General features: G+C 40.5%; 1 protein-coding gene across 1 annotated transcript in view; it reads left to right on the top strand.

Annotated features, from left to right (window-relative positions):
• LOC128417650 (cadherin-19-like) overlaps positions 1-15,933 on the top strand; it is a 61,243-nt gene extending 45,310 nt beyond the window's left edge. Inside the window, exons 11-13 of the mRNA XM_053396615.1 lie at positions 7,081-7,198; positions 12,881-13,132; positions 14,352-15,933. Of these exons, the coding sequence (XP_053252590.1) occupies positions 7,081-7,198; positions 12,881-13,132; positions 14,352-14,845 (864 nt within the window). The 3' untranslated portion in view covers positions 14,846-15,933. The remainder of the gene's footprint in view (positions 1-7,080; positions 7,199-12,880; positions 13,133-14,351) is intronic.
• Positions 15,934-22,161: the final 6,228 nt, after the last annotated feature.

The raw sequence follows: 22,161 nt of genomic DNA, 5'->3' as shown, positions 1-22,161 counted from the left end.
CAGCGGGGGGGGGTGTTTCACCACTTCACCCCCCCCCACCCCATTTAGGGAAGATAGACTAAAGGATTCTGGCCAAGGCCTAAAACTGCCAAAGTTGTGACATTTTGCTACGGGGAAGGCGAAACCTGCCAATGCAGGGGAAATTCCTTCCCGGTCCTTTAACAGCAACCATCATAAGACTGCAGCAGCACTAACATACCTGTAAAGAAGAAGCCAACCTGAAATAAAAGGTCTAAACGAAGGGAGGATATGGCAGGTGAAGCTCTGGAGCTGACTGAGAGCTCCCTCTTTTATGCTTAAAGAGGGGATCCTACACTTACTTGGTCCACTCCCCTGGCTCCACCTCCCAAGTTGTGATTGGTTATTTGAACTGAGGTTTGGCAGGAACCTCAAGGTTCGTGACTTGGGGAGGTGGTCCAGGAGTGCTCTGCCAGGAGTCACGTAGGATCAGGGGTACTGCGCACCCTCCGTTTGATGTGGAGAGCGGTCATTATTGGAAGAACTGCTTACATCCATATGTACCTGACCGAACTTGTTTATCACCATATGTTGCCAGTTTACTAGTGAAAATGATTCAGTTCGTAAGTAACATGGATCAAGCCTTCTTCGTGGTGGCTCTGTTTTGCCAGAGTGCCCTCCACTCTTTCCATTGCCTTTTACGGTTTTCGTAAAGACTTTTTTAAAAAATCAGTTTGCATTGGGATGATTTTGTAGTTGTTTCATCTAATAACTGGTTTATCTGCTGCTGTATTTTAATAATTCTTACTGCTATTTCAGATCTTGAACTTTTATGTACAGCGTATTTTTTAAAAACCCAGCATGAAGACAGTATTCAGTGTTCACACACCCTTGGAGAGCATGAAATCCATGAAAATGGTTTTTTATAAAAGCATTTATATATTATCCTCTCAAAAAATATCAGGGTGGTGCATATCAGTACACAAACCTTTTAAAAAACCCTTTAGAAGTAGTACAGAAGAATCATTAAAATGAGTGGCTACTCAATAATTCTTTTAATAACCAACAAAAGAAAATAATAACAACAATAATAGTAGTGTATCCCTGCTATCTTGTGGACATTACAGTTGCTTTGCATGAAGGAAGAATAATATTTTTTGCTGAGGGTGAGATACTATGTTTACTTGTATCTTTCTGAAATAATACTGTCCTCTCTAATACATATTTATTCTGGCACAAATACCTGCAATTTGCGTATCATCTGCGAATTGACTTTGATGCAGCAATTTACTTGACCATTTACTTATTAGCTCGTAAAGTGGATGAATGTGTATTTTGCACTTTGAAACAGAGATAGCAAGGCAATACATATTTACCCAGCACTTAGCATAAAATAAAATAGTCAGCAATTACAGTCAAAGTGAAAGCTACTTACTTGACATTAGTTCTCTATAAAAGAGAGATAATGCCGCAAATGCCAGGAAAAATAACAGCTTGAATATAATTCAAACATTTTTTAAAAAATATAAAACTAGGGAGGCATTCTGTATAAATTAAAACAATATTGATAATCTATATGTAGTGGATCAAGAAAAAAAGAAACAATAAGTGAAAAGTGTTGGAAGATGTCAGCAGAGACCAGTTGTTTTATTTACATGCCCTTCTAGACCATGACAAATTTGATCCCTAATTGTGAAATCCCTACCTGTTTTTATGTAGGAAGATGAGAATGAAGATAATATTTTATAAAACAAGCAAGGGTCCATATGAACAAGTGGAACATGAAACAAAATGCTGCAGACTGAAGTGCTATTATTCAGAGCAGGGATAGATTTAGGGGAGTGTAACCCGTTTGGTCACTGTAGGGGATGTCACAACCATTTTTGCCATTCCACGGTTCTTCCCCTTTTGGGGATTTCCCCTCCTACACACCTTAGTGTGTAGATCTAAAGATCGCTATTGCTGTTGTCTTTCTGCAAGGTTTGGAATTTTCCCCAGACCTGCTAATACCACTCTCTTGTGTGTGGATGTTGCATCTTTGGCTATCGGAAGATCTACACATTGCAACTTACTTCACTAAGACTTTATAGGATTTGCCAGAAGACAGCAAGCCATTTAAGGAGGGTGCTCATCTGAATATGTGAGGGGCAAATGGAGTCCTATGGCCTCGGGCCAAGCTTCCTCACCCACCCTGCCCCCAGTGTGAATGTAACTTCTGGCCCTGCCCCCAGTGGCTGTGCATTTAGGTTTAGTGAGGAAGGGACCGTACAGAGATTCACACAGAAGACTTCTCCAGTTCTGAGAACCCTTAACAGCAGGCTTCCTCAAACTCAGCCCTCCAGATGTTTTTGGCCTACAACTCCCATGATCCCTAGCTAGCAGGACCAGTGGTTAGGGATGATGGGAACTGTAGTCTCAAAACACCTGGAGGGACAAGTTTGAGGAAGCCTGCTTAACAGGTTCCCCAAAGGGTGTGGGAGCTGTATTCATCTAAAGCATGGGTCAGCAAACTAAGCCCTGTGGGTCAGATCAGGGGCAATTGCCTTATAGATCCAGGCAGCCAGCATGGCATGCACGCACAATCGTTTTTGTGACTCAACCAGGCTTGGGGGTCAAAAGTGAGGTGGGCGGCTGCTCAAGATCCTTCTCCATTTGCTGTGTGCGCGCAGCAATCTTTTCTTCTGGGGTGGGGGGTGAGGAAGAGGGAAAAGGAGCCACAGTTTGGATTTCCACCATGGAGCTGCCAGTGACTGACCTCAAAAAGGGCTCAGAGGCGCCTCAGGAGCGACGCCCGCCAGTGTCTGTAGCGGCAGTGCTCCCCACCGGAGGAAGCGGGGAGAGCCTGGGCAGCTGCACTCCAAAACAATTATGCGCTCTGCTGAAGAGGCCACTCATTAGCTACACAGTGCAAGCCATGGAAAGGTAAATAGCCACCGCCTCATCTTCCCTCACATGGGGAAAATAACGTTTTAGCTTGAGCGGCGCCAGCCTGACTTAGCGTGGCCAATGGCTTTTCTCTTTGCCCACGCATGCACACATGCTCTCCAGGGCTGACAGTAATGGCATGCTTACCTCAGCCCTCCCACTCCCCACCTTACGAGAACAATAATAACTGTCAACACGAAAAATGCAAAGGAAGCAGCATGGGTGTATGAGGCACCCCCCAAAAAAAAAATAACATTTGGGCAATGTGGGGGTTGGTCCCAATAAGGGTTTTTGCCAAAAATGTGGGTCATAATCATGGCAACATATAGTCTGGCCATGTCCCACAAGGTCTGAGAGACATGCTACAATAATCTGATTGGTGGAACCTGAGGGCCACAGGATGGCATCTGATAGTTGTTTGTTGGCTATTGGCAGCCATCTTGTATTTAAAGAAGTTCGTATGTGGGAGTGATTAAAAGAGATGGATAGATCATTCTGTTTCTGATTTGTGTCAGTTTCACATGTTGTGTTAATATTTCTGTCTCATCCCATTTTTGCATCCATCTGCATTAAAATACAAAAACAAACCCTGAATGTATTGTTTCAGAGTATATCAGTTTCTGTGTGCATTTTGTTTGTGTTTTAACCTAAAGTATATATTCTGTACACATTTTGGTATGTTCTTTGAGCTGTGAAGTATAATGCAAAATTTGAAGTGCAAGAAAACGGCAGTTTGAGCCTGAGATGTGAATCAAGTAAAAATCTTCAAGTCAAATAAAATCCTTGAACATCACTAACCATCCTTGAAAAGAAAAATGAAGTGTGTTTGAAGCTCCCATGTAATACTAATGAAAAGGAGACAGCTCAGATGAACAGGGCTTTTTTCAGTGAAAATCAGCCACTGACAAATCAGCAAAACAGACCCTGGGAGAGACAGAAGGAATAAGAAGTCAAAGCCCTCTACAGCTATTCAGCTTGACCATGCAAGGATGAAGACAAGGGGCACATGCACCACACTTGCCCACACAAACCTCCCCTGCATTTTTTGCCTTCTAATGAGATGACATAATGCCTAAGAAGGGTTCAAGTTCCTGTTGCAGTAGTGCACAGCTTCTCTTCCCAGTTTGGAAATTCATTTTGTGTGGTAGCTACTGATTTTATCTTTACCTTTGGCTCCGGTGCTGAGAAAGAAAGTGGGAAATGAAAGGTGAGAGGATCACCCACTGAAAAATATATGTGCAAGGTTGGAGAATGATTTTTCTCTCAATACCCACGAAGTTTATATACTCTTCTCTCCTTCCCTTCCAACTGGCAGAGAAGGTTAGCAGTGTTAAGGATGCAGTGGGGAAGAAATTGGATTATTCATCTGAAGTGAAGGCCAGATTAGCTACAAGTTTTGATGGGGAAGAGATTCAGTGAGTTTGCCTTATTTGCACTTGCTGAAACAATATGCGAACCAAAGCACAACTTTGAAATGTGCAGTTCTTTGAATTTTGTGATGATCTTTTCCAACCAGGAAATGTGCACAGACATACATATATACTGTGCTCAAAATAGCATATATTTCTGGAAAATATATACTGCATGATAAAATGTGCATATCAGAAATGCACACTAAAATGTTGGCAATTTTTTTATGAAGACTCCTTTTAAAAAAGAAATACATTATGCCTGGCTGCATAAATGTGGCAAGACTGGATCCCAAATGATCCCAAGACTGGAAAAATATGAAACTGAAAGAAACTGTAGTTGACCATTTCCTCCATCCCCTGCCACAATAATTTCAAGGCCTTCTGGTTGTATCAGGCAGACTTCAACCTGTAAAGATTCAGTTTGCTTTCAAGGTTTTTAGGAGGTAGAGCTGCTTCCACTCAAAGGCTGACCTAAGGCACTTTTCTGCTGCCTTAGGTTGAGCATTAAAGTCCTCATCCCCGAGTCAACATGCAGAATACCCAAGGCCAGTCAAGTTATGCTGAAAGCTCCCCATCCTCTATGGCAGTACAAATATAATCATGATATCCAATGCAGCTGCCTGAAGCAGTTGCTTCACTATGTCTAATGCTAGGGCTGACCCTTCTCTAAAGCCTGGATTTTTACTCAAACCAATTTCATTTTTAAACAATGACCAGGCAAGTTCCCCAGTTAGTAGTCTTCCCCACTGACTTGTAGATTGTTACAGTTTTCAGATTAATGAGCCTTGATATGACACAATTCTTGGCAATTAGATTTCAGCACAATCAATAAACCAACCCATGCAAGCTTTCCAAAGTAATATCAAACTGTGTTACCTTTGTTTTAACATAAAGCATGAAGTCATATTAGACCCTGATCCAGAAACAATTAGTGCACTCTTTTCTTTTTCTTTTTAAAGGAGGTGATGGTTTAACTAGTGAACTGCTGTCTATCAGGTAGTTTCGGACCAAAGTAGAAACGATGCGGGAGATCATTAATTGTTTTAAATTTATACTCCTCTGAATCTTGTGAGACAATTCTCTAACCAAATAAATGTGTACAAAAATGCAAATATTCAGGGGAAATTATTCACAAAACCCCATATATTACAGAAAATACCATGCATGTTAGAGGAAATTGCTTGTAAAAATGTATTTGTCGGCAAAATTGCTTACAGAACTGTGCACAGGAAAAAATTGCATTAAACTGCTGGTGAATTTTCAAGAGGATTTTTTTTAAAATGCAAACTGATGCAGAATACTTAACTTGAGCCTTGAAAAATGAGAAACTGGGTGGGGTGGATGACACTGACAGATGGTCCATTCTTAAACCACACCCACTATTGTTTCTGAAGGGGAAGAGGGAGCAAGGGGAGTTTGCCTACCCAATCTGTCCATGAGTATTCTCCCACCATGGAGTTGTATCTAATGTAAAGTTAAGTCATTACAAGGAGCTGCTGCTACTGCTTGAAGAGATAGCTGACAACTTGTAGTAGCTAGAGTTAGAGGACCTGCTGTTGCAATCCTGTTATGATTAGATCAGTAACTTAGGGTGTCATAGGTGTAATGTGAAACAGTTTGTTTTTATGTCAGGTTGATGCAGAAGCTTGCATCTCATCCTAAGAACTAAAGCAGCAGATGATAGAATCAGGCTGTTATCAATGAAAATAAACATTTAAAAATCATTTCTTTCAAAAACTCTATTAGCCCATCATTGCATTGAACTATGGTTGTGCCATAATCACAAAGTAATTTCTGTGGCTGTCTGTTGGCTTCTCTGACCCTGTACTTGGCAAGGCTGGGTTTTTAAGCCCCAATTAGCCATTAAACAGCATTTTAGAAGACTTACCCTCTTAATGAAAGAAATGAACTGGTAGTGCATTGAAATGGCAAGATAATGTGGAGCTGAAATAGCAAGATAAAAAATGTTGTCACTGATAATGTACGATTTGCCCAATGGTATCAACCGATAATGGTAACAAATATTTACTCTTAGCAAGCAGAGCAACTGTTCATTATAACAACTGCAACATGGCTTGTTTATTTGAGATGATGGAATCAATGATTTCTGAATGCAAAGACGCTAATTTTGACTCTGTTTTCCTGCAAATGACAATCTGGTTCAATAGGTTTGGAAATTTAGGCTATTTTGTTTCTTTGAAAACACAACCAAGTGTTCCCATAATCAATCTGTTACTATCTCAAAGAATCAACAATTCAGCACATGAACTTGTCACAATCTTGCGGTCACGGCAACTATAATACATCACTTGAGTGATGCCTATGATGTTTGTGGGCTGGAAGGAAATAGGTTTTTGTATTGAAGGATGTGTTCAAATATAGAATGATATACTTTTCACCTTGGAGAACAAAGGAAGGGCAGAATACTTTATACATTATTCTTTTTTTTTCCCCTTATGGAAACTTTATTTAACCTTTGCATTTTCAATTCCAGAAGCCATTTGCATTAGCCCACGACTTTAGTGCTTATCTCCTCCCAATCAATACAAAATCAAGTGGCATAATTGTAGGACATTAGAAAATCAACAAGCTCAACAGACTTGTGTTAAGTGATGTGTATTTGCTGCTGCAGCTAATACATTTCCTGCCCTTCAGAGACAAGGCAGGGGGATTTCAACCTTACTAATTGAATGGAATGTCTTGCACGCAATTTTGTTGCATTGCTTTCAAAGGCAGCCAATAATATTTGGTGCTAAGCATATTGTTTGCCATTGTTTGCTTTTAGGTTATTCAGACCATCAGTGCAGTGGACAAAGACAATTCTGTGGAGGACCATCATTTCTTCTACTATTTGAATGAGGAGGCCACAAACAGCTCTGGTTTTGCAGTCAAAGATAATCAAAGTAGGTATTGTGTGCACAGCCCTTGAAATATTTCTGCAAAGAATTAATGCTCAATTTGCACTTTAATTATGAAACTTTCACTAGACCTGTTCAGACATTCACCTTCATGTGTTCTCAGAAATTGTGGAGGGAGGAACTAGTTGTGCATACCCTGTTTGTGCTGACTGCAGCCTTAGATCTTGAATCTAAAGATGGAATTTTCATGTGTTCATTTGAATGAACTTAGAATGAACTTAGAAAGCCCTTAGAAGCCTTTATGTAGCTGGAAACCCTGAGCAATTGTGGTTCCTGTTCACACAGAAAATTCTAAACATGTTCAGCTGAATGTGCAAAGTTTCTCCCTGCTGACCTTCTCACTCAGTTGCAATAGTAAGAGCCAGTGTGGTGTAGTGGTTAAGAGCAGTAGACTTGTAATCTGGTGAACTGGGTTTGTGTCTCCACTCCTCCACATGCAGCTGCTGGGTAACCTTGGGCTAGTCACACTTCTTTGAAGTCTCTCAGCCCCACTCACCTCACAGAGTGTTTGTTGTGGGAGGGAGGAAGGGAAAGGAGATTGTTAGGCGCTTTGAGACTCCTTTGGGTAGTGATAAAGTGGGATATCAAATCCAAACTCTTCTCTTCTTCTACAATCGAGGGTGGAGATTTTTTTCACATGTACACACTGGGGGGTGGGGGCAGTGCATGTGGTCCTCTCTCCATATGTTCTGAGAACTCTTGAAAGCTAACATCTGAGCAAGTCTATTGTTCATCCGGTAAATAGTACAAATTGTGGTGTATAGCTGAGAACCACTGTGGGCCACACAACAGCTTAATTTTCAGGATTTAGAATGCCAGGCTCAACTCAGAGCTCAGCTATGAACATCAGTGATGTCATTCTCTTTTATTACCTCACAGGAATATTAATGAGATTAACTTGCTGTCTGTAAATTTCTTGCTGATATGGCTGGATAGTTATCCAATGAATAAAAACATACCACATACATAATTATATCCTAGTGTTTAGAACCTGGGCTGGTGTCTTCATCTAAAATGAATCTGCAGCATACTCTCACAGTTAATCATGTCAAAGTTGTCAGGAACAGTCCCTTTCAGTCATCCTGGTTTTGGTTTTACACCTGGATAATCAAGTGGTGTCTGTGCTTTGCTGTCCCTTTGGTCAGCTGAGGCTGCTGTACCAGCAGTGCACATACCTTAGGAAATTAAACCTGGTCTGTGTAATGCACTCCACATGGTATTACCTCTGTAGCTGTTGGTGAATACTAGCAAATAGGGTCACTTTGCACCAATACATCTGTACTATGTACCAGTTTGCTTACAGGCACAATTCGTAGAGATGGTGTTTACCGTTAAAGTCCTAAACAGCTTAGCCCAAGACAATTTAGGGAGCATCGCGTCCCTTATTATCCTGCCCATTTCCTTTGATTAGAAGAAGTGTCTCCTCTGGTAGAGGCATAGTCGTTGAGGATACAGCCTTCTCCAGACTGGTCCCATAATATGAAAAAACAATGAAGTGTAGTTCAATACTGTCCCACCCCACACTTGCTGCTTTTTGCAAGGCATCAAAGAAAGTTTTATTCTAGCAGTCTTTTAATTTTTGAAATAGGCAACACTTTTATGATTTTTTTTAAAAACAACAACTCATGATGCTATCTCTTTGAGGTTTTTAATGAAATTATAATTTTTATATGTTGCAAACTGTCCTGAGAGATGTATTTACACTAGAAGTATGGTGTATAAACACACTAAAAACAACACCACTCACATATATATATATTAAAATGAATAAGGATGTTTGTGATCATTGGTTATTTCATGTGTTGAGCAGAATAACTATAGAGTGTTGGAGCCATTTCCTTTTTTAAAATGTGTTTCTACTGAGCTGTTGTAAAGCACAATACTGAAGACAGCATACTCAACAGTCAGGCACACATTCCACAAGACACAAATCTTAAATACTTGTCATCAGGCCAGGAAAGCATTGCTTTAAGAATTCCGCTATGTCTGCTGTTTCTGAAACCTTCATTAGGCAGTGATCTCATGATGTCATCCCCTCCCCAATTTAGCTATTTATAATTGAGCTACAGCTAATAAGCAAAAATTAATCTGGCATGCTTGGCTTTTATCTAATTATAAGAATGCAAATAAAATAACTCATAGATCAAATAAAATATTCTATTTAAGGTGCAGGAAGTTGATAAGTTATTGCTTCCAAGATTTTTCAGTTCCTGAATTCCTCCACCAAATGTGGAAGAAATTGGGTTTGTATTTATGGCATATCTATCATTTATCTTCTGACAAATTAATTACACCTCTTTTCCATATCTTAATGATAAAATATAGTGCTGCTTTTTGCTGAATGGGACATAGATCCCCACAAGCATTTCTACTATCATATTCAGTCTCCTCTTTTTCTTACTGTGTAGCTTGAGACGATTATAAGAGTTCTGCTGGATCAGAGCAAAGGCACATCTAGTCAAACATTCTGCTCACAGGAGGCAACCATATGCTTATAGGAAGCCTGCAAGCAGGACCTGAGTACAACAGTGTTCTTCTCAGTTGTGATTCCTAGGAACTGATACTCAGAGGCATATTGCCTCAAACAGTGGAGACAGAACACAGCCAACATGGCCGGTAACCATTGATGGCTTCAACTCTATGAATTTTTCTACAGTTCTTTTAAAGTTGGTGGCTATCACTACCTCTTGGAGGAGCTAATGCAATGGTTTCACTATGCAACTTTCTTTTGTCTGTCTTGAATCTTCCAACATTCAGCTTCAATGGGTGGCCCTGAGTTCTACTATTAGAAAAACTTCTCTTGGCCTGCTTCTCCACACCATTACCTTAAGCCTTCCGCACCCTGCTTGATCTTACCATCTGCAAGTCTCCTATCAAGGGTGGGTATATTTGCCCCCACCCAGGGACAGAATATTTTGTCCCTAATAACATTTGTGTTTAATTCTTGCCAGCTATAGTCACCTAAGTCTGTGTAATCTCACGGAGGTAAGGGACTATAGCCAGAGTCATATAGAAATTGTAAGTCCTACCAGAGTCACTATTCTTGGTGTAAAAAAAAAAGCCTATTAAGCACTTACTCAAATAAGCAACTATCTGGGCAGTTGTAGCAGATTGTTAGGAATTGTTGACTTCTGATTTAGAGGGGGTGGGGGAGATGACTAAGGACTAAGGTGATGTTGAATTTCATGAGGTTTCTCCTCAAGGGTCCTTCTCTGCAGCAAAAGAAACTGCATTCTGACTTAGAAAGCCTATAGAGAAGTAGCAAGGCAGATTGCAGCCTCTTCTATGCCAATAGTCCAGGGCACTGGGAGACTGCACACAGTTCAGTAGCAACATCTTTAGCTTGGTTCTGGTGGGGTTGGTGGGAATGGTAGGGCTGTTTATAGAAAGTAAGGATAGCATGAGGAGAAAGAGGAGATATTCCTCATCTTATAGTTGTTTGTTGTTTAGTCGTTTAGTCATGTCCGACTCTTCGTGACCCCATGGACCAGAGCACTCCAGGCACTCCTGATTTCCACTGCCTCCCACAGTTTGGTCAAACTCATGTTAGTAGCTTCAAGAACACTGGCCAACCATCTCGTTCTCTGTCGTCCCCTTTGCCTTGTGCCCTCCATCTTTCCCAACATCAGGGTCTTTTCCAGGGAGTCTTCTCTTCTCATGAGGTGATCTCACAGTACTAGGAGTCAACCAATAAAACTGATTCAAAAGGAAGCACCGCTTCATACAATACATAACAAAATGTGCAGAATCAATGGTGAAATGGTGCACCATGACTACTAGCTTTGACAATGTTGCAAAATGTTAGATAAAATTAAGGATAGGGTGAACAGTAGCTGTTAGCCAGGACAAGTGGGCTCTACAACAAACTGTTGCAGAGTGGAGAGCTCCTGTTCTATAAAGTTCAGCCTTGCCCAAACCAGTGCCCTCCACATGTTTTGGACTCCAATTTCCATCAGGCCCAGCCAGCATAGCCACTGGTCAGAAATGATGGGGATTATAATCAGCAGGGGAGCAAATGCCTAGGGAGGCGTGCATACCCTATACCCAGGAGTGGGGCCAGCCGCCCATGAGGGCAGGTCAAGTGGGAGCAGGGCATTCCACGGGGCCTCCAAGGTGTGTACCTTCCTCCTCACCCAACAGCTGAGGAGGAGGTGGTGGGCAGACCGTTTGGGGCAGCGCAGAGCCTGTGGGCACCCAAGCCACTGCATCACTCACAGGAGAGATGTGTGGCTCAGGCACACTGCAGGCCCCGCAGTGAGTGCCGCCTGGCATTTTGTCACCCCCCTCAGTGGTGACAACCGGGGTGGTCAGCCCCTACCACACCCCCTTCCTCCACCCTGATTATAATCAAACAACACCTGGAGGGCACATGGTTGGGGAGGCTGATGTAGATGACATTTAAGTAGAACTTTCAAGTTCAGGGACAGTAAATCACTGAGGGTGGCCTAGTGCCTTCATGTTCTTCTTGCATGATAAATATGGACTGGCTACTGCTGAAAACAGGAAGCTGGATTAGGTAGTAGGATACTAAATTCTTTCCCTCTTATGTAGAGCACCGCTGGCAGATTCTTATTCCAGCAGCTCTTTCACAGATCTGCAGATATAGTGCTCTGAAATAATAAAAAACCCTCAGAACAAAATCTCAAAAGCCAATTTTATCTCTTAATAATTGCTTTCTAAATATGGCAGATTGTAGGAGTAATAACTTCCCCATTATCTCTTAAACTGCCAAACACTGGTAGTATTAGAAAAGGGAAGAGCGTGCAAGGGAGAGAGCAGGTTTTAAAAATGAAGTGAAGATTTAATATTAATAAAAGCTTCTGCTTTGTATTTAGTTCTGCTAAAACACAGTTAAAGACAAAGGCACAGTTCACAATTATTTAACTTTGTTTCTTGTTCCCCCATTACACTGTTTTCATCGATAGACAGATGACATCATATGAATGACTTTTCTGTGCTGCGATGTTATGCAGCATTTGTATTGATCCCTTAGGCTGAGAAAGAATCGTAAAGGGGGGACACCAATCGAAACTAATCTGAGGGGAAAACCTAAGTTCAACAGCTGATGAAATTGCAGGAAAGGAGACCACTTAAAGGCAGCCTTCTGAGACTTAGAAGAAGAGCTATTTCAAATTCAACTAAAGTATACATTGCTCATATTGACTTTGCTAATTATTTGAATGTTCTGGCTAGGTGAATAAATCAATACAGCTAACTTTTGGAAAGTTCACTGTATTCTGAATAAGAAATTGCTTGGTTCAGATTCTGCCTGGCCCACAAAATATGTGGCCTTAGACTAACCACTGCCTCTCAGCCTCACACCACCCAGGTGCACATAATACGAGTCTAGCTTATTGAGTTAGTACTGCAGGGTTGCTGAGATTATGTAGGGATGATGATGATGATGATAGCGGTGCATCTGAACTATTCAGATTTCACATAATCCTAAGCATGAGGAGGCAAGCTCCACTGATCTGAGTGGGACTAAGTTGTCCCCTTAGCATCATGATTTCCAACTTTCTTCCCCCACACCTCTTTATCTGCACAAAATATGGCACAGTGTTTCTCATAAATAAGATATTCTAACTGAACGTGAATTGTTGGACTTGGAGACCCATAAGCAATGTCATGAAACAAAATCATCTTTTTTGTTATTATTTTTTAAAGATAATACAGCTAGAATTATCACCACACAAGGGGGATTTCATCGTCGAGAACAGTTTATTTTTACCTTACCAATCCTAATCGCTGACAACGGAAGTCCACCCCTCACCGGCACAAACACTTTGACCGTCACTGTGTGCGATTGTGACCACGAACCTAGTCTCCAGTCATGCAGATATGGAGCAATGCTCTTCTCAATGGGCATCAGTGTACAAGCTTTGGTTGCTGTTGTAGCTTGCCTACTAATAATATTAGGTAAGAAAAACAATACTTTCTTCATTTCATATTATGTCATCTTGGCCTTAACATTTCATATTATGTATTCTTGGTTCCATGGATTTGTTGCCCATAACATGGTCTGTATTACCCAAATTAAAACCTGACAGAACTCATATATGAATCGATAGACTACACCCTTTTTTTAGACAGAGGACTATACAATGGTACCTCAGGTTTTGAATGAACATTGACGAACATTTCGGTTTTTGAATACTATAAACCTGGAAGCAAATGCTTCAGTTTTTGAACACACCTTGGAAGTTGAATGTGCCACGCGGCTTCTGCTGAGTGCAAGATCATGAGGCCATGCTGTTGGCTATTGAGTTTTCCGTTTTCGAACATTTCAGAACTCGAACGATCTTCCAGAACAGATTACATTAAAAAACTGAGGTACCACTGTATTCACTTCTGGGCAATCTCCTTAGAGCAAGATGCCAGTGGTGGACAAGGCCAGAGGCAAAAATAGCCCAGAGGAATGAATGTAACTTTTATTGTATAATAGGCTAGTTTCTACACACATGCACAGAAATACATCCTCACTATCCTTGTCCAGACAAGGAAGAGAGATGATTAGAGTTAAAGAATGCATTATAGCCAGACAAAAACAGCTGGTGTACAAAGTAGCACCAGTGAGGGGTGTGGGCTGATGAGATAACACATAGCCTGGGGAGAGTTCCAAGGTCCAGATAGAGGTGCCTGGAGAACTACACTTGACTCCCAGCCCTGAGTTTCCCCAGCCCTAATTTTCAACACCTTCATGGTGATCATATCCTGGACACAATCTGTGCTTTTGTATCTGTGATAGTACTCACTGGTACACGGTGCCATCATCACTTTCCTTTGCTACGATGACAACGATTTTGTGCTGGTGCTTATAGCACTTTTATCAAGATATGAGTACCAACACCTCAATTTTTTTAAAAAACTAAAAAAGCACCAGACACAAAACCCCATTTACAATAACTCATAGACCCCATTTATCTACCCCAGTTCTATACACATATATGTGCTCATAATACTACCATGCTCATGATCCACACTCTTCCTATCTCACCCATGAAACCAGAGTCTATAAAACTGGTCACACTACAGTAGCATCAAGATTAGTAAAAATTGTGTGTGTGTGTGTGTGTGTGTGTGTGTGAATTTCTCAAGTATTTCACCAGCACCATGCTTTTATTTGTTTGCTTGGCAGTTTTTATTCTAGCAATTGTGGCCTTGAAGCAGCAGACAAAGCAATCTCTATTTCACAAGAAAGGAGGAGAAACATTCAGAGAAAACATTGTGAAATATGACGACGAAGGAGGTGGGGAGCAGGACACGGAGGCTTTTGATATTTCAGCCCTGAGGAACCAAACTGTCCTCAGAGAACACAAACCTCGAAGAAATATCACAACACAGATCCAGAGCCTTTACAGGCAATCTCTGCAGGTTGGCCCCGAGAGTGCTGTTTTCCGGGAATTCATTACAATGAAGTTAGAAGAAGCCAACTCTGATCCCGATGTTCCCCCTTATGATTCCCTTCAGATATATGCTTTTGAAGGCACTGGGTCAGTGGCTGGATCGCTTAGCTCCCTGGGATCAAGTTCTTCTGAACAGGATGAAAGTTATGACTATGTTCCTGAACTGGGATCTCACTTCAAGTATGTAAGAAGCCCCTGGGGCTCTGCAAAGAGGGCAAAGCCATAGGCACTGCTAATTGTGACATTATGGGGAAGTCCAGCAGACATGACTGTGGCAATAGTTACAAAAGACTGCAACTCTCTTATTGTATCAAAGAAAGTTGGAAATATCAACACAGAAGGCAAAGCCAAGCCATTTTGAAATACAGCACAAGTCTTATTATTTAAATTGTATTTTTGGCATATGGTTGTTAGAAATATATTTGTGTACTGGCAGCATCTTGCAAAAAAGATGCTAGAATAAAGGCTACCCACCTTCCCTTCAAAAATGGAAGATTCTGATATAAGCAAATTGTGAGTTGGTGCACCTGTTGTTGAGACATTATTTTCTGTGCACAGGGATATTGCATTTGAAAAGACATCCTTGCTTAAAATGATCATCTCAGATTATCAGTATGTGCTATTTTTTCCTCTTCAGAAAAAGACATTCAACATTACAAGTACAGAAAAACTTAATTTTCTTTCAGTATTCTGTGCAGTTTAAGCTTTTCAGCTATTTACAAAGTTCTGCTGGCTACAATTTAATAATCACAATCAAAAATGTATATGTATTTCATACAGTATGGAATTTTGTACAGTTTATAGTGAATACAGAAACACCTGAAATCTTGGAGAGAAAGAAAAAAACCAATGTGTTTCACTGCCAATTCTAGAATTATCTAGAGAAATCTGAAACTCGGTTGTGACAGACATTTTATTTTTCACATTTTTCTCTCTCTGATACTTTCACCTACATTTCCTCAGACAAATTAATAGGTGCACATAATTTGTGATTTGTCTTTGTTGAGGCTGTACATATACTTTACTCTCAGCAAAAGTATTTATTTTGAAATAGCAAATTGAAATAAATCTAATTTATCTGCGTTAAAACATAGATCTCTGTAACAGCCGATATCTATTCATAATTAAGTGTGACTTCTTGTTAAACTCCTAATTAATTTTCCCACTGGCAGAACCTGAAAAAGTAAAAATATAGCAGGTTCAAGTGTGAATCAATATTCAACTTAACTATGGTAATCAAGCATGTTGCAAAAAACCAAATACTATTCACATCTGGGCATTTCCCCTTTTTATTAAGAGCTTAAAAATGACTGATTTCCCAGCACAGATTTATTTTTTTTTATTATGGAATATAAAATTAGCTGCAGCACTCAATTTTATTGTCACAGTATTAAAGATCTTTAAAATGCTAAGCTGGTGGACATAAAACTTTATGTATAACATTAGATAATAAGATAGTAAAACACTTTAATGTTAATCCAGCTCTTCAGAAAATGATCCCATTCCATTTCATCTTTCAGGAATAGAGTCAGTCTTCCAAATTAAATTCCCCTGCTGTATTTTTGTTTGCACAATCTACAGCCAGTATAAAATTGGCTCAGAACTATTATTCTCTGTCACTTTATCCATCTGGCTGATCAGCACAAAATGCAGTGATCTAAAAGCCATCAAATGCATTCAAATGGCATCCGGTGCAAAGAGAGCCCTGCCTCTTATTTATTTACCATGTTTCTATTAGGTGTTTATTTTATGGCCTCCGCGTCGTGTAATCAATTGAAACATTTCAATACCCGAAAGCTGGCATTGTGATAAGGAAAACAAGTCCATCAGCTACTTTGTTTTTAAGAACAAAAGCAAAAGAAACACCAGACAGGAAATCTCAAATGAATTACCATTGAGGCAAAAATGGAGAAGCAAAAAGCAAACGGAATTGCAAATATCAGTGTTTGTACTATTATACTTCCTTGTTAGACAGAAACAGAAACCTGAAGAGTATAGGCTAAGTGGAAAGCTGCTAGTAAAGGGACAATTTGCCTGCCATCTTAACTATAGTGTAGTAGAATTGGTAAGAGACAATATTGGTAATTTAATTCAATCTTTATTTAAAACAAAATAACCTTCACTTAAAGCGTCTCTGACAGTTTTGTACCCAGGCTTCCTCTGCAAATCCTCCACAGCCCCTTTCCGCCAATTTGTTCTATAGCTTGAGTTTCTTAGGGCCAAAATTAGTTGTTCTGTGACTGGATCTCACCAAGTAATGTTCTAGAACTTTCCTGAAGGCTGTGTAGGGTTTTGTTTTGTTTTCTCTTTTGCAGGGGGCAGAGGAGAATGAATATTCATGTGAAGGTGGAGAGAGAGAGAGAGAGAGAGAGAGAGAGATATCTTTCCGACCGCATAATTTCTTCTCCTGCAAAGCATATGAAGGGAGCAAGAGAAATGAGCTATTATGCATCCCTCTTTTTGACTAACAACGGTGTGAGGAAGTCATTTGGATAAGGAAAGTATTCAACTCTCCTTCCCCATACTGCAGTCCTGACCTAAATCCTTTTCTCAATAGTTCCTATTTGAATAATAGAACTGCATAGGTACAGTAAGAGGTAAAGGTAAAGGGACCCCTGACCATTAGGTCCAGTCGTGACCGACCCTGGGGTTGCGGCGCTCATCTCGCTTTATTGGCCGAGGGAGCCGGCGTACAGCTTCCGGGTCATGTGGCCAGCATGACTAAGCCTCTTCTGGCAAACCAGAGCAGCTCAGGGAAATGCCGTTGACCTTCCTGCCAGAGCGGTACCTATTTATCTACTTGCACTTTGTTGTGCTTTCGAACTGCTAGGTTGGCAGGAGCAGGGACCAAGCAACGGGAGCTGACCCCGTCGCGGGGATTCAAACCGCCAACCTTCTAATCGGGAAGTCCTAGGCTCTGTGGTTTAACCCACAGCGCCACCCACGTCCCTATAGGTACAGTACATCTAGTCATATGTCACCTATGTCAGGGGTGAATATCCTCTGACCCTCAGGTATGTCCAACTGATCTGAAGAAGAAAAAAGCTCAACAACTTTGGCTCATCCTCCCTAAAAATAGCTCATCAATTTTGATGAAGCCTCCCCCCAAAAAAGGCTCAACAACTATGAAGATGTCTCCCCCCCCCAAAAAAAAAGCTTAGCAACTCTGGTCAATCCAATGGGTAGATCACTGCCAGTTTATTTATAGTGGGAGTAGATCACAGTCTCTTGGAGGTTGGACGTGGCATAGATGATGTTTGACTACAGCTTCCATGATAACTGACCATCGGTCATGCTGGTTAGGGCTGATGGGAGTTGGAGTACAACAAAATCTGGAGAGCCTCAGTTAGCCACCTCTGCTGTCCATAATATCTACTGCAGTCCCCAGACAGGACAGTTCACCAGCAACTTTAGGTCAATTCACCCAGCCTGGAGATACTAAAGAGGTAAGTTTAAGTACTGGGTAGCCACAGACTCAATCTTTGCCCCACAATGAAAGTTGCTTAGTTGCTTAAAAGGTTTCAGGGATTTCTTACTCTCTCAGCCTAATCTACCTCATTTGGTTGTTATAATAATGAAATGAAATTTTATATACAGCGGTACCTTAGGTTAATAACTTAATTCATTCTGGAGGTCCGTTCTTAACCTGAAACTGTTCTTAACCTGAGGCACCACTTTAGCTAATGGGACCTCCTGCTGCCACCGCATGATTTCTGTTCTCATCCTGAAGTAAAGTTCTTAACCTGAGGTACTACTTCTGGTTAGGCAGAGTTTGTAACCTGAAGCATCTGTAACCTGAAGCATCTGTAACCCGAAGTACCACTGTATGTGTGTGTGTGTGTGTAAAGTTAAAGGGACCCCTGACCCTTTCGCGTCCAGTCGCGAACAATTCTGGGGTTGCAGCGCTCATCTCGCTTTATTGGCCGAGGGAGCTGGCATACAGCTTCCAGGTTATGTGGCCAGCATGACAAAGCCGCTTCTGGCAAACCAGAGCAGCGCATGGAAATGCCATTTACCTTCCCACCGGATCGGTACCTATTTACTTGCACTTCGTGCTTTCGAGCTGCTAGGTTGGCAGGAGCAGGGACCGAGCAACAGGAGCTCACCCTGTCACAGGGATTCAAACCACCGATCTTCTGATCGACAATCCCTAGGCTCTGTGCTTTAACCCACAGTGCCACCCACATCCCATATATATATATATATATATATATATATATATATATATATATGGCTTGAGGACATTTTCTGGGCTGTCTTGGAAAGCCAGAATGTAGGACATAACAGCATGTGTACACCTTCTGCCTTTAGGGATCTGATGAAATATGAAATTCAGTGGATTTGATATTTGAAAGCACAGGCTATGCTGTTCTCCCTTTAGCTGGAGGATATAGAATAACAGCACACAAAACTCCATATAACATGGTACTTTGAGTTTTCAGGGCATGCGTCCTCTTTTATGTGGAGGTGTCAAAGTAAAAGCAATGGACACTACAGTTTGAGAGTTTCCTCACTACACTTCGTTAAATTACTTTTATGTGGTGTAGCACGAAGGAGTTCCTGAAGTTTTACAGATCTCCTTAAAAGTGAAGAATGAAACTTTGTCTCAGAGATACATAACTGGGAGTGAACGTGGCTATGAAAACTAAATATAGTTCTTCAATGCGCTTATTGGCAGAGACACGCAGGGATACCTGTGAGCACAGATGATAATCACCCACATTCCTCTCTCTTAAGTAAAGGAGGCTTTGTTCTTATTTCTTATAACAATAAGAGATCCATCTGTCATCCCAGTTGATGTCCACATATTCAGTGAAAAAGCTGAGACTGAGTGCATACAGTCAACATGTATGCATACAATCTAAATATTGAGGCTTTCCAGTTGATAAAAATCCAGCATGGTCAGAATTCCTGATCACATGTAGCCTCTGTAAAATTACAGCTCTATGTGCATAGCTAACCCCTTTCAGACTAGGGAATGGATGAATAAATCTGCTTTCAATATATTTCCAATCCTTTTTCTGTGCCAATTGTGATTTAAAAAAAAGTCCATATGAAAACATCCATATGAAAACATGTATTTCAATGATATGTTTTCTCAAAGAAACGGATTTCTAAATGTGTTTTATCTAAAACTGAATTTAAAAATGTGTATATACTGTGTGTGTGCACTTGTGTGTCAAAAATTGTGATTGAAATGCAATGTTTGGGAAGGGCGAAAGCCAGTGGATAACTAATTCAATTCTATACATTAATCCAGGTGGCTCGAATCAGCTCACGTGATACCAGAATTCACAAGGAATCCAGTTCCACAAACATTCCTATTTCAGATGTCCTATTAAACACTCCTTTTCTAACACAAGCTCTAGTACTTCTGTGTTCATGAACTGCACGTGCTGGATGCACAATTAACAAACCAGTTGTTTGCCATTAATATTGAATTGATTATGTTATTTAAAGGCAGTCCAGCTCAATGTAGCCATGAAGACTAGGGCTGCATTCAGACATGGGGTTTATTGTGTTATTTTAATGGATACAAACTGTCCCAATTGCTAACGTTCCTTTTTTTTTTAAAAAAAAATAATATTTATTAAAGTTTCAACAAAAAGTTGCAAAAATGTAAAAAGAAAAAAAGAAAAAAAGAAAAAAAGAAAAGAAACAGAGAATACAAAATACAAAAAGTAGGAACAATTAAAAACATTTCCATCTTTCCATGTCTTGTCTTTCATTTACTTATTTCCCTGACCTCCTCACATCTCCCTTTTTTTGTATTCTAGTTCAATTAAATATTTCAGCAAATCCTTTCCAGCTTGGTTTTTATCCTAATAATTTATTTTCATGTACTATAATTTTACATTCTCATCTTTCAAGAGTTAAAATTTTTTTTACCTAATCTTTTATATCTTTTCTGCTGTAATTTTACATTCTCTTCTTTCACCAATTAGGCATCCATTTTTACTTTATTTAATCTTACTTCTCCTTAAAACTGATATATTTGAACTTAATCTCTTAAGACATTTCCCCTAGGGTCATAAAAATTTCATTCCACGATTTTTCCAACTCTCATCAAAAAATAATTTTTTTTAAAAAAAAATCTCCATATATATACATTTTAAACTCCCAGTTTTCTTCCACCGTCCCCCCTCCCCGGTCTCGGCCCCTGCCGTCAGTTCCATCAACCTCCAACAGTCCATCAACCTGGAGATCTTATGTCCGAGGCTCTTAACTCTTCTTCATGTCCCATCTGCCGATCTTCTTGATAATCTTTGGTACTAAAAAGCAGATCTCGGGGGAGCTCCAACCCATCAATGCTCATATTCCTTCTTAACAGGTCTGCCAGATTTCCATAGTTAAGGCTAGGGCCCATAAAGTATTCCAAATCTTGTTTCACAATTCTTCCAAATCCAAAGGCCCCAAAAGCTCCAATCACCTCTTGGCTCAAACTCATATCCCAAAAGTCATTTGATCCCCGCATAAGGGGGTCTCTCCACCTTTCATTTTCCAGATCAGGCCAGATTCCCATCTTCGATGACTGGCTTCTCCTAATTACAGTCATATAAGGCCTCATCTTGTAATCCTCCATTTGCTTCTGTAGGGTTAAGGCTCCCCCTTGTATTACTTTATACTCCACAACAACAACCTTCTCCTTCTCTAATTCATCAATATGTTCAGTTAAGAAAGATTCCTGTGCCGGGTTCTTGTCAACTTCTATACTGATGCCCACTTCTGTTCCCAAAATATCAATACTGGTAGCCATGACATCCATCTGTTTATGCAGCTTTCCCAACAGATAAAATGTCCTATTCAGTACAGACACTACTTCTTCCTTGACCGAAATTCTTGAAATGTTCAAGGTCAAAGCTGGTTTCTCACAGTCTTTATCTTTATCTTAAAGCCAATATCCCAGCTGCACTCTTGTAACAATGTCCCAAAACTCCCTCTAGAGGGAAACAGTCTCCATTTGTCAATCCTTTCCAGCACAGTTCCAAAAGTAAAATAGTAACAGTTCCAATTACCTTCTCTTTTTTAAACGCAGAAGCGGACAATAGAAACAATGTCTTCTTTTATGTCTTGACAGCTAGCTGTCAAATTTATCCTGTTTACCGTTGATGGACTTTTTGCAGACCGTTCCCAGGTTCAGAGACATGGTACTTCGATTTTTAATTTTCCAGCTTCTCCTGCAGACTTACCCTGCTTCCAAGGGGAGTAGTAATAGTAGTTTGAATCAGTGGAGTTTTAATCCTTTACGAAAGACTTTCCAAGACCTTAGTTAACAACTTCTTTGCTTCAGTCTATTTACAGAAAGGGGAGGTGGACTTCCTGTTTAAACCTTCCCCGTTCGGTGCCAGATTAAATTATTTTACGAGTCCAATTTCCCGTTCTACTCACGGGTTGTTGTTTAAAATCCAATTGTCCACAAAAAGAAGTCAGCGCTCTCCGACAGCGGTAATGCGGCTTCGCTCCGTGCAAAAAGCGGTCGATTCAAAGCATCGCGCCGCTCACCACCATGTCGCTCCGGATTCCCGTTATCGGGCCTCCTCG

The sequence above is a fragment of the Podarcis raffonei genome, chromosome 7 (genome assembly GCF_027172205.1).
Source record: "Podarcis raffonei isolate rPodRaf1 chromosome 7, rPodRaf1.pri, whole genome shotgun sequence".
Taxonomy (NCBI): domain Eukaryota; kingdom Metazoa; phylum Chordata; class Lepidosauria; order Squamata; family Lacertidae; genus Podarcis; species Podarcis raffonei.
Note: the sequence above shows the minus strand (reverse complement) of the source record. Positions and strands in the feature narration are given on the sequence as shown.